This window comes from Rhipicephalus microplus, chromosome 5 (assembly GCF_043290135.1).
Source record: "Rhipicephalus microplus isolate Deutch F79 chromosome 5, USDA_Rmic, whole genome shotgun sequence".
NCBI classification, from domain to species: domain Eukaryota; kingdom Metazoa; phylum Arthropoda; class Arachnida; order Ixodida; family Ixodidae; genus Rhipicephalus; species Rhipicephalus microplus.
In genome coordinates, this window is record NC_134704.1 from 217,082,995 (window position 1) to 217,096,540 (window position 13,546).

A 13,546-nucleotide genomic window follows, 5' to 3' on the forward strand; every position below is an offset into this window, starting at 1 on the left:
CCGGGTACTGGCCGGTTGATAGGGATGCCATGGAACAGGAAAATACAGTATTTATTACACCCGATGGCATATATCAATTCAAGGTCATGCCCTACAGCCTCTGTAGCACTCCAGCTACGTTTAAATGCATGATGAACTGGCTGCTCAGCGACTGAATGGTGCGCCTGTTTATGCGATTTTGATTATGTTGTTTTTTCACCTACAATTGAAAGTCATATAGAGCACCTATCAGTCATCTTAGAAACATTTTGTCGTGCTATCCTTTAGCTGAACTCAAGAGTGTCACTTTAGGCACCTCTAAATTACAGTTCTCGGGCAATTAATTGACGTTAACGGCATGCAACCCTACTCGGCAAAAATCAGCGGAGTCTAACAATTTCTTGTACGATGATCTTCAAAGTATGTCCGCAGCTTACTAGGACTGTGCTCCTAATGCCTTGTTCAGGGATGGGGGACTCCCCGGTCTCTTGTGGTAGCGTGGTGTAACCGGGCGGAGGAAACGAACGCTGACAAGAGGATACGGGAAACAGAACATGGGTTTATGGCACTATTTACACATATTTACAGAAAGCAAGGGATAGTGGTTTCCCAAACCACGAGCGTGGTGGTTGAACGTTACATAGTTCAGAGCGACGTCCAGCACTCTGCGGCGGCGTTTTAAGCCCTGTCGGGCTTCTCCTCTCCGAGTGGAGAACCAATCACACACACACAACAGGTGAGGGGGACAAGCATGCACGGTCCACATGAACACTGCACTGTGGTGGCGCCAGCAGGGCTCTTCCTCGTCGTGTGTGCGCCGCCATTCGAGAGCTCCCACGATCCCGGCAGCACACTTCAAAGGGTCCGCCGCACAGCTCGCCCAATTAGCGGGGCGATCCGCGGTGGCCATCGCAGTCTCTTTCAGGAAGACGCCGTCCCTGCTGCCCCCCTTCGTCGTGGCGCCGCGGCGACACGACTTCTCCTCCTCCGGCCAGCAGGAACAATGCCTGGCGGGCATAGGCAGTCGGCCGGTCGGCCACTTGACTGAGGATCAAAGAAGCGCCGCTCCGCCGTCAGCTCCGGCGCTGGCCACGCCAGCCCTCCTGTCGCCCGACGAGTCGAGGAGGCCATCAGTCACGCTGCTGATTGAAGGGACGACAAAACGGTCCGCACTTGAAGGACGGGAACTCGCCTCTGCCCGCCGCCTGATCTGGATAATCGCTCAAATACCCGACAGCGTCCGTCAGACTGGGCGCCGAAGGGATTGAGGGCCTCACCAGTGGATCGGCCAACGCACAAAGGCGTCTGCTTAGACGAGTTTCCAGGCCAAACTTAACAGCCTTCACTTCATCAAGAATTTAGCGGACCCAGCGAGGTCTCTTACGCCGCTTTTCAAGCAAGACGTCCTATTTCAAGGGGGCACCGAAGAGGCATCGGCGTTCTCGTATCTAATCGTGCACCTACTACTCCTCTGATGTTGGCCCACTTGGACCATACTGCTCTTGCGAAGATTTTTACTAACGCATGTGACCATGGCGTCGGCGCAGTGCTAGCCCAACGAAAATGTGGCCATGAGTCCGTTATCGCTTACGCCAGTCAACTCTTATCCATGCCCTGACACAATTATTCTATTGCAGAGAGCGAGTGTTTGACTATCGTCACCGTGGTCGCCAAGTTAAGGCCATACCTATACGGACGCCCATTTTGGGTAGTCACAGACTACCACACGCTCTGCTGTTTGAACCTTCTTGAACATCCCTCGGAGCGCTTCGGTCGCAAGGCTTTTTGCCTGTAAGAATTATCGCATCCCTCAGGGCGCTTTCGTCACTAGGCTTTTTGCCTGCAAGAATTATCCTACTCGGTAATGCACCAATCTGGCCGCCTGCACCAGGAGGCTGACTTCCTCTCCCGGTACCCCGATACTGCTGACCCCAACAGACACACGGTTCATCTTCTCAGTGTTCGAGTTAATTCATATTGTGGAAGAACAGAGAAAGGATCTACTCTTGCTCGACTTCATCAGCCACATGAAGTCTTCCCCAGCAGATGCCACCACCTGTCACTTTGTCTTTCAAGGCAAAGCGACGGGCCTTTCTGACCGCATTTTCCAATCTGACAGGCCTGATATCTTTATTGTCATATCTAAGCATTTACGGCGCAGCGTCTTTGCTGAACTTCACGATGCGCTCACAGCAGAACATTTTGGCGTATCTCGCACGCACGAGCGCGTACGGCGGTGACGTTTTGGCTGGCGAGACCATATTTGTCGGTACGCTGATACGTCGCCCCGTATGAGCTATGTCGACGTCACAGAACACTATCGCTGCTACTCGCTGATTATCGCCTATAACCAATCGGCATAACCTCGTTTACGGCCCACAACCATTTGCCCACACCCATTTTACTGCGATGGGTTAGACCAGCTTGGTTATTTTGCCGAATCAACAGTAGGCAGCAAGTAGATAGCCGTGGGTAGTGATTGCGCCACACGCTAGCTATTAATCGAGCTCTACCGATTAGTCGTGTGTCTGACGTTGCTGACTTCCTGTTAGATGACAATATATTGATTCACGCCATACCAAAATGGCTGCTCACAGACCTTGGACGTACATTTCTCTCCCAAGTCATCGCCGACAGCCCGCGTTGCTGTTACAAGCAGCACAAAGAGACCACACCTTACCGCCCGCAAACGAATGGCCTCACGGAACGCTTTAGTCGTACTTTTACTGATATACTTCCAATGTATGTATAACCAGGCCACCGAGATTGGGATCTTGCCCTACCTTACGCGACGTTCGCGTACAACTCGTCCCGACACGACGTGTAATGAAGGTGGCTTTATCCTTAGACCCCAGAATTTCCAGCACCTCGTCCACCAGTGAGTATTTATGCTCGTGATGCTATTGCACGAGCCAATCATGCCCGTCAGCTTGCCCGTGCTCCTCTGACGGCATGGTAGAGCAAGCAATCACGACGTCGACACGATGCTTCGCATCGTGACGCACATTTCGCTCCGGGTACCCTGTGTGTTACTTTGGTCTTCTCATCGTCACGTGGGCTTATCAGAAAAGAAGTGCGTAGTTACACAGGACCTTACCATGTATTGTGGCAGGTAGACCTGTTAGTCATGAGATGGGCTCTTTTCTTTATCGTGATCAGTTCAGTTGAGTGATGTTGTTCACGTGTCATGGCTCAAGATCTACATCTATGCTTCTCAGGACGCCACCGGGGGTCATGCCACGTCCCAGGGGCATAGCGACCCACACGACAAAGGGTAATAGGAAGACAACAGACAGACTGGTGCGAGCTCTTCGTCTGGTAGCTGAGCTAAAGAACAGTGAAAAATACATATATTTCTTCAAGTCTGCGCCTGCTGGGTCTGTCTTCCTCGTAACTAGATGAACACTGCCTTCAAGTTGAAGTTGTAAAAATGACTGAGAGCTTGCACAAAGGCGTGGAAAGCTCGTTACATATGAAGCTGATCAGCCTCATGCTTGTTTGTTTCTGTATTCATTGACGTTTTTAACGGGGTGGAAGATCCCCTCCTTTCTGTGCTGTTGCACGGGAGTAAAACAACTAACGTCACAGCTTTGGCTCTTCATTTTTGGGTGGTCATGTATGTTACCGACATCACAGAGAATGGACTTAGAGCGGTGCTCCGGGAGCCTTCAGTTAAAACGTCTATAGGGAAACCTTCACTGCAACAGGGTAGTATTTGACTTCAACTTTTCTCTAGCGAGGCTGCACTTGGCTTTAAATGGGCCGTAGTGAGGTCAAACTTGATTTTAATTTGATTGTATCGACGATGAACGTAGCTTGAATTTGGCTATAGCGTGGTTGAACTTCGCTATAAAATAGCGAAGCGGAACATGGCTTAAACAATGCTGTAGCTAGGTTTACCTTAGCTCTAAATTAGCTATATGGATGTTGAACTTGCTTGCAATACTTCGGTGCAGCACGTAGAACAATGTTTGTTGTTTCATTTTTTATTACTTTATTATTGTATTTTGCCATCAGAATCATTGGGCCCGTCGTTACGGAGCCCAAGTCGGCTCACAGAAGAAGATTGAGACTGTGCCTTAAGAAGTTCAGAAATGCTACCACAACTACGGGCTGTCCAGAGAGCCCACTACGAGGCGGTGAGGCTAGGCCTCCCCGTTCCTACGTGGGAGCGGCCCGCGACGTGCTCTAAAGGAGCAGCGTTTCTGAGGACCCAATAAAGTCTTTTTGTCTGTCTGCCTATCAGAATCTTTTGATAATTTTGAAGCTAAGCTCCGCTTTCAATGAACTATAATGAGGTTGAACTTGGCTTTAGGTTGGATGTAGCGAAGTTTAACTTGGCTTTAAATTGGCTGTAGCGAGGTTGAACTTGCCTGTGTCGATGTTAAACTTGTCTTCAACTTGGCTTTCAATTGACTGTAGCGAGGTTGACTTGGTTTGAACATTGCCGCAGCGAGGTACAACTTGGCTTTAAATTGGCTATACTGAAATATAATTTGCCTGTAACGAAGCTAAACTTGGATTTCAATTAACTGTAGCGAGGTTGCACTTGGCTTTCAATTGGCTGTAATGAGGTATAGCTTGGCTTTAACATGGCTTAGCGAGGTTCCCTTTAGCTGTAAAATGGTTTCAGCGAAGTTGTAGCCAGTTTGATTTCTGTCTGTGCCTTAACGTCCCGTTAGCTGTATTCATCGTAATAGTTTTTGCCAGAAACTGCGATGCCCTTGGCGTCGGCGCTCCCAGTATTGCCTTTCACGCCGATGCATAACGGCAAGCATCGATTCTCGAATTGCATCTCCTTCCTCTGGAGTGCAATTTAACTTCGGGTGACGCATGTATGAATATGGTTAGGCGAGAGTTATTTGGCAACCATTTGTCGGGCTGAATGCCGGACTTCTCATCATTAGTGCACCGATGCAGTGGTATTTACTCCAATGTTATGACACCTATTTTTATAGTTATGATACCTTTATGATACCACATCCAAGCAATGCTCATTTAAGAGTGTCTTTGGTACTCGAGGATATAGTGGTTTTGGTGTTTGACTGCTGTCTAGTGGGTCGCGGCATCACATCTAGATCGTGACGGCCACAATTTTGATGGATGCGGAAATGCCAAGTCCCCGTGTGCTTTGGTTTAGGCGCACGTTAAAGAACCAGAGGTTGATCATAATCATATTGGGGTTTTGGGACGTAAAAGTCTAGGTGTGAATCAGTGTGCCCGGGGTGCGGTAATGTTTTTCTGCCGAGGCACACAGTTTCATTTCGAAAGCAACAGAGGCCCGGGGATTTTAGTATTACACAAAAATAGTGTAAACAAATCAGCCTGCAAGTATAACTTCAGCAGAAGTGAAAGTTGGGCTAGTTGGTCGTTCAAGCTTGAAAAGTAAAAACGGCGCAAAAATACAGTAAATGACTGTGGCAAAGACGACAGGGCGCAAAACTGGCAATGAAATTTTGTTGCCGTCTCTTCCTCAGCTCTCGTTTATAATCTTGCGCTGTTTTTATTTTCAACGCTGCATGTATGAAGAAAAGCACAGGTTATCCTATATATTTCGGCAAACGCCATTGTGCAACACTCCTCAAAAGACCATGGTCTGTATTTGTATAAAAAACCTGCCTTTATTATATGATTCTAGATGTTCTCCTAGCGCCAGATTAACTATATACTGTGTCCAGCTACGTTTGCTGCAACAACTTTTTAATCATTATCATTTACATTAACCTTGGAGTTGGGGAAATGCCGCTGGGCGTGGATGCGGATTAATCAGTAGCAAGTGGTTCTATATGCCGAATAAAAATAGGCTTTGTGCAAGTACGCGTAGATGATGGACTATAGGCAATCAACTTCTGTGGGTACACTGTGGTCACTTCTGTGTTATCTGCTTGTTTCATGGCTTACAGGTACTACTATGTATCGTGCGTCATTGCGCCCAACCAGATTATTGCACAGAGCCGTGCTTCTGTAGTAAGCTAAAAAATCATTGCAATTGGCGTTCTTCTTCTAGCCTGTAGCTTCCACATCAATGCCAGCCCTGAACCCTTAAATTGGTCATTAAAATTTCACAAAGACATGTGTCTCCACCAAATCAGCCAAAATCCTGAATGGCAGAGCAGAAGACTTCTGGAATGGCGAAATCGTAACCAAATAACTCAAGTGGATCCCGGCCCATGTGGAAGAATCAAACATTGAAGACACGACCATCCCTCCAAACCTAAACGAGAAGGCCTACCGAACCGTGCGAATACTGACCCACCACGGCTCGGACAGCGACTGTCCGGCACCTCCCACCCACCACAGAATAGAGGAGGACTTCGCTGGGGGCGATGGGGACGATGGAGGTGATGACAATGATGAATGCGCAATACAACACGACAGGGACAGAATAGTCACTTAGCATGACATATTGGCACACTATAAGCAACGACGAAACAGAAGAATATTACCCACCACACCAACAGCTAGACAGATTGCAAGAAACAGATTGGCGAAGATAAAAAACCAGAAATTTTCAAACGCAGTAGACCTAATCAGAGTAAATTCCAGACAATACCCACAAGCAAGCTGTACCCTCTGTAAGCATGAACGCGCAGATATCGCACATATTATATGGCAATGCACACAGGTCGCTTTAATATACCGAGATGACAATATAAGACTGGACGACGAGCGTTGTAAGTTCGCTGTATAGCTCAGATCTGCACTACTAAGTGAGGGCAATCCAGCGGGCCCAGGTGGCAGTGGAAAGGCTACACCTCACCGCACAAAACGTCGGGATGGCCTGAGCTCGGGCAGGTAACCCTGCAGGGTTTTTTTTTTCAATAAAATTTTTCCGTCCGTCCACTGAGCTTTTTATTCTTCGTGGCTGTACTTTCCTGTCTCATGTAAAGCCTTTTGCGTTCACAGAGGCACACAGCAGATATGGTTACTTTGGAAAGGCGCTTACATGCATGGTGCCTCTAAAAAAACCAAGGGTAGTCTTGCGGATCAAAAAAAGAAACAAGAAACATTGGCCAGAAGACGAACAACAGGCTTGTGAACGCCTAACTTAAAAAATGGCGGACGCCGACAGTGATGATCGGGATAGTGTTAGGTAACCGAGGCTTGGTATCTTGTGTACCAGAAGGGCACGATAATCTTGATCGCCCAATAATTTAATAAACGTTATATATATTACGTGTTCACTTATTTCCAGTTTTTTGAAGTGTTGCCCACACAAGTAACACTCGAGAGCACACTTTCAGCAGCTCGTTGGCTGATTGAGTAGGAACAGGTAGAGTGGCTTACCGACAGCGGTATTTGTCCCTTTGTTGGCCAGTCTTTGTAAGGACTCGTAGCTGTGCATGGTGAAGACGTTCTTTGTTTGAAAAGCGTTGGTAGGCCTCTCTACCTTCTCCTAGTCATTCAACCAAAGAGCTGTGCATGTGCCGGCAACAGTGTGCGTTCCAGTTTTGATTGCGGTAAACACTTCGGGAGTGTCACCTTGGCTGGAAATAAATTAACAAGCATTCTTTAGGTTGACTAAACTACTCCGCTATAAATGATTATTGGTGCCATGTGTTGCCCAAGATAACTAACAACATCTTCAATATCGCTGGCAGCGCCTTCTAGAGTAACATAGGCGGTGTTACCCATTGCACGCATAGGGTTTCACAACAGACAAGAAAAGACAGCCACAATGAACAAGAGATTCTGTGCTGCGATAGATGTGGAAGCTAGAGGCTAGAAAAAAAATAAAAACGCCGGCAGCAGAGACTTTTCAGCGTACCGCCGAAGCACAGCTCTGCGCACTTATTTTGTTGGGCGCAATGACACCAGGTACCAAACAACGCCGAATGGACACTTCTCGCAAATCAATCTGTGAAATGCGGGAACTCTATTGATGGAGCGGTAACACATGCTTCCTTTTTTAAAGACGATAGTCTTGGTTGGGATACCTCAACGCCAAAATTTCGGTCTGTCTGCCTGCCTGCCTGCCTGCCTGCCTGCCTGCCTGCCTGCCTGCCTGCCTGCCTGCCTGCCTGTCTGCCTGCCTGCCTGCCTGCCTGCCTGTCTGTCTGTCTGTCTGTCTGTCTGTCTGTGTCTGTCTGTCTGTCTGTCTGTCTGTCCAGTGAAACGTCTCACGTACGACCACAACCTTAGCACTCACCCATATTGCTCAGGTTTAGAAGTTCATACTTCAGTGATTGTGGAATAGAAAGCAAATATGCCGAGGCCACGCAGATTCCACGCGAACAGGTGTCTTGCAGTAGCAAGCCCTCCGTGTTTCTGTCCGAGAAGGAACTAAGGTTTCTAGAAGGTTTTGGTGCGGGCAAGTAGTTATATTATCTTTACTTTTCTGTTTTGTTTCCTTATAGACTTTTCTTTGCCTTTTTCTGTGCTTTTTTGTTTTTGTTTTTCTCTTACGCATGTTTTGCTCTTTGTGCCATATGGTTTTTGTCACATGGTTACTGTCTCCTCAGTATATTTTCGCGCTCTGTGCAATAAACTCAGTTGGAAGTTAGTACTCGTGTCCTTCGTGTCCTTCTTGTCTCTGTATCGTCATTTTGTTCTCGCGCTATAAATATAGAGCTGTCGGCGTTCGGCGTTTGAGAATTAGCGTTTTCCTCGAACGCCCAACGAGTTTAACGTGACTACCTTTTTGGGACAGATAGTGCTCAAATTGTGCCTTTGGTTACTAGTTTTTTTAGTAAGCTACGAATTCAAGGCAAACTTTATTAGAGATTGAGTAACCGATACCAGTCTCAATGGAAAAATTTTTTGGAAACAACTACCTATTAAATAGTTATTAACGTAGCCTTTAGACTAACAAATCAAATCCGCTTGATGTCTGAGTGGGCACCACCAAAAAATATCATGTTTATGAGATCTTCGGAGGGAAAAAGTTACCTCACTACTGCTGGCAAAGCATTGTGGGAGCTTCCACTCCGGCAATTTTTTTAAACCTCCTTGGTTCGAGCCCTGACCACATACAATATAGTATTACTTATCTTTACTTCGGTGTGCGCTACCTGCTGCAGGTAGGGAGCACACACCATGTGCACGTCTCCTCCGCTTTTTAGGTTGGTGACAACTTCGATCGTGGTTGCTTACAAAAGGCTAAACGGCTGCCATACTCGACGGGCCACTATGTTAGTTCTCAGCGGTTGCTGAGGCAGGGTGGGTTTGAACACGAAGGAGCGGGTTTTTTACATTGCCAGTTCTGAAAGCTGAAAGGTTGTTTTCTGAAGTTAGCCGTCGTTTCGTAGAACAGTAAAAACGTGTTCGTTGACTCCACTTTGAAAAAAAATAATGTTAAAACAGTTCGTTTCTTCCAGCTGGTAGACCCACCACATTGGCCGAGTGAGGATATTTAAGGAGCCTATGTTTGCGAGGGGACAACCCCGATATCACTGTGAACAAACTTTAATATCTCCAGGGCGTTCCTGAAGCAAGTTCACCTTATCACTGCAGACACCTCAAAGGCTCTCTACCACAAGGCTTGAGACCACGCTGTATTATATGACATTACCTGTAATGACAGGAAAGGCAGATCAAACAACCAGATAGCTCCGATGTTCTCTGTAAACTACATAAATCCGCTAAGCCAGTTTTTGATACCCTAAATGTTGCTTTTGACCGTAATATAGTTACCTGTAGCAAGTTTACTTCCTGCGGACGAATCTGTACAGGGGACTGCTTAAACTTCTAAATGGTTAGCATATCCAGAAAATATCAGGGCACTCAATCATAATAAACCAACCCTTCCCTCCCCCAGAAAGCCTGTGTATAGGGATAAAAGAAAATCAAATGGGAGCAACAAGGGTGAAACCAAGTCTTTTCAAATCAGATTTTATATCAAACAGCACCCGAGCAACTTCTAACCTCAATTTTATTAAACCGTCCTGCTTTCTTTTCTGAAAGCTTGTGTCCTCGCAGTGGGCCCACAATAAAGCAATATGGCGAAAAGTCCCACACGGTTTCAACGACGTATACGCTTTTCATACACATATTCTCTACAAGCACTCTATAATTATTGAGTTCACGATATCATCTTTGTGGGCTGGTTATGAAACAAAGGGCCGACAAAAATAACGACGCAGCACCAATCTATTATAGGGCATATTTGAGTTAGAGGCCAACAACCTACTTGCTTAGTGGACATATACTACAGCGTTCAGGGCACACAGACATACAGAACGATGGATGGAGACAAACTATCATTTCGTGGCATTCTTGTAAAGCGAAAGCCTTTTTGCCAGCACTTAGTGAGTTTCGACGTGCATTGCCGCGTGTCATTGAAGGGAAGAACGAATACCCCATGGCGAGCCGCACAAAATTTAGTTGAGTTGCAACTTTGCAGGACTACAGGAGTCTACAGGGAACGCGTTCATTGGCTCGTCTGTCTATTTCCAAATGCCCGTTATCAGCGACCGAGTTGAAAGTGCTGGAATGCGAACATTTGCCAGCGAAAGAAGACGCGAATGCGAGAGTCTGTTGGTAGTTTAAGGGCCTAGCATATCCCGCGACGAATTCAGTGACGGCTTCCGAAGCGGATGAAACGCAGATAGCAAATGCACACAAGACCACACGTTCGACTAGTCATATCTTTCTATTGGTGAACTGTGGTTCGACTACGAGGATCACAAACATACATAAGTTATCCAGTTTTCACTCGCATAGGACGGCGTATTCGAATGAAGCGTCATCCATTTTTTACGGGCAAGTTGTCAGGTTTACTTAGCGCAAACTGCTTTTCATCGCATGGCTAAGTCAATGATTGTACAAGATATGTGGTGATATAAGCAATTCATCCGCAATGCAATGGGTACTTACCTCAACACACGAGAAGAAGTAGTCGGCTCCAAGCAATCTCTTTTCCCCTGTGCAATCCAGCGTTTGCATCGGCTATATATAGAGCAAATCGGAAAACGGAACAGCCTTCAGATTGTTTTGCATTGGGGCACGCAGCACCTTGCCATTTACACTGCGAAGTTCTTGTAGGTGCACTTAGCGTAAGGATGGTGTTGTAGCGGAAGCTAGGTCTACGCTGTAGTCAAACGCAGCTCATGCCACAGCTTTCACACCAGCGCCAACAAGCAGCTGGTGCAGTGCAGCGGGCGGAGCAGGGACGCCTGACCACGGGAACTAACATCGCGCTTGTTGCCACGGAAACCGGGACTGGCAACATTGTTTTCTGCTGGGTGGTGGCAAGTGGTGGGTCAAAGGCTGACACCACACTAAAACACGGAGGTGGCGCGCACATGAAGGCTCCCTACCTGCAGTAAAAGCGAACGTTTTGACTGAGTGTGTCACGTGGAATTCCCCACCAAAACAATTGCCAAGCTTGCAATTGTGCATCTCTCCATTTCGCCCAGGTAAAGCGAACATTGGAGGAGATGCCGGGAAGGATGCTGATGAGCTGAAGGTGAGCTTTGGTGTGGACGTATACTGCATAGGCATAACAGGGGCAGTGAACATGGAAGCACTGAAGAAGATCGCCTCCAAACGGGAGAACATCTTCACCATGCGCAGCTACGATTCCCTACAATGGCTGGTCGATGAACTGACAAATGCCACTGTCGGTAAGCATCTCCAACTGTTCCTACTCATTCAGTCAGCGAGCAATACATGTGCTGCTGACAGTGTGTGCTTTAGTCTTAAATGTGCGGTAAACACTTCGAGAACTTAAAAAAGGATTCGGCTATCAAGATTGATTTGACTGATTTGTAGGTTTTAACGTCCCAAAACCACCATATGATTATGAGAGACGCCGTAGTGGAGGGCTCCGGAAATTTCGACCAGCTGGGGTTCTTCAACGTGCACCCAAATCTGAGCACACGGGCCTACAACATTTCCGCCGCCATCGAAAATGCAGCCGCCGCAGCCGGGATTCGAACCCGCGACCTGCGGGTCAGTAGCCGAGTACCTTAGCCACTAGACCACCGCAGCGGGGCTCGGCTATCAAGATTATCACGTCCTAATGTTGCACCAGATACCGAACTCATTTGATTGATTGTCTTACATCAACAGCTGTACGTACTTTTGGGTGTTATTTCTGCTGCATAAAGACAAACCCTACGTAATATACAGAGAATGTCTCGAATTACACTTCGCTGTACTAGCCCTCATCATAGGCTTGGTCATTTTATATTCTTGCCTGTCGGTGATCATGACCAGTGTGATGCCCGCATAGATATGACGCCAAAACCACACTAACCAGATGTAAAACAATCTGACCTACAACCTTTGGTTTGTAGCACAGGTATTATCATTAATAAGCTCTTTTGGTTGATATCTTCATAAGGCGTTAGTAATGTCCGAATTTATTTCAGCACGCTCATTGACACTTCCAGGCTACGTTTCTATTTTTTTCTCAGTAGCCACGCTAAATAGTGTAGCTTGGTTCACTGTGCCCTTGTAGTGTCCTAGCTCAGGGCACGTTAAAAAACACTACACGGTTGAAATTACTGGAGCTAGCCACTACGACGTCTCTTATAATCATCACGCTTTCGGGGACTAAACCGGAGATATTATTAATGTTGTTATATTACTACCACTATTATGAATATTCCTACTATAATAATAATAATAATAATAATAATAATAATAATAATAATAATAATAATAATAATAATAATAATAATAATATAATAATAATAATAATAATAATATATTATTATTAATATTATTATTATTATTATTATTATTATTATTATTATTAAAGTGCGAAGCATTTCTTGGCGAACTTCGGCGACTTTAAGCGTATCTATATATCTATCTATTGATCTATCTATCTATCTATCTATCTATCTATCTATCTATCTATCTATCTATCTATCTATCTATCTATCTATTTATCTATCCATCTATCTAGCCGCCTACGACAATTAGCTCTCCTGGCCGTTTTGATATAGGTATCGATGTGAAACTTGGTGTGGCATAACATGGCTATATGAAGAGCATATCTGACAAGTCATAGCATGAAAATCTGACATGTGTCATGAATGTCATGATTTACAATTCATGGTTTTGATGCTCTTACGGTGACTTAGTTCACATGACGTGTTGCAAAACTGGTATGGTATGACATGATTGCATGACAAACACAAGCGACAAACCCTAACATGAAAATCATGACATGCGTGTCATGAAATAACATGACTACATGCCACGCACACAATTCGCTCTCGGCCATTGCGCTTGCGTCGCATATACCAAATTTTGTATTTCGGTTCGTGAATAAATGACGAAGGTATCTGATTGGTGCAAACATCATAATCGTCAGATGCGTGTCGTGTAACAACATGACTACATGCCACGCTCATGATGCGCTGGTGGCCGTTTTGTTAGCTTCACTTATACAAATTTTTGTATTACTGGACGTGAATAGATGACGAAGGTATAAGACTGGTGCAAACATGATAAACATGAGATGCGTGTTATATAACATGACTACATGTCGCAGTACAACGCCAATACACTTCGACGTGACCCGGGGCGTGTGCGTGCCGGTGTTCGTTTCGTTGCATGAAGCCGGCGTTGCCACGCCAGGTACCGGTCCTGCTATACACTCGCCGGCCCGCGT

The 13,546-nt window shown here is 46.1% G+C and overlaps 1 protein-coding gene across 12 annotated transcripts in view; it reads left to right on the forward strand.

Moving 5' to 3' along the window:
- LOC119173521 (complement factor B) overlaps window positions 1-13,546 on the forward strand; it is a 1,265,978-nt gene that overhangs the window by 782,027 nt on the left and 470,405 nt on the right. For 11 of the 12 annotated variants that reach the window (XM_037424323.2, XM_075896490.1, XM_037424324.2 and 8 more), the window contains one exon: window positions 11,337-11,543. The exons of the other annotated variant lie outside the window; for it this stretch is intronic. In XM_037424323.2, the coding sequence (XP_037280220.2) occupies window positions 11,337-11,543 (207 nt within the window). The remainder of the gene's footprint in view (window positions 1-11,336; window positions 11,544-13,546) is intronic. 12 annotated transcript variants of the gene reach the window in all.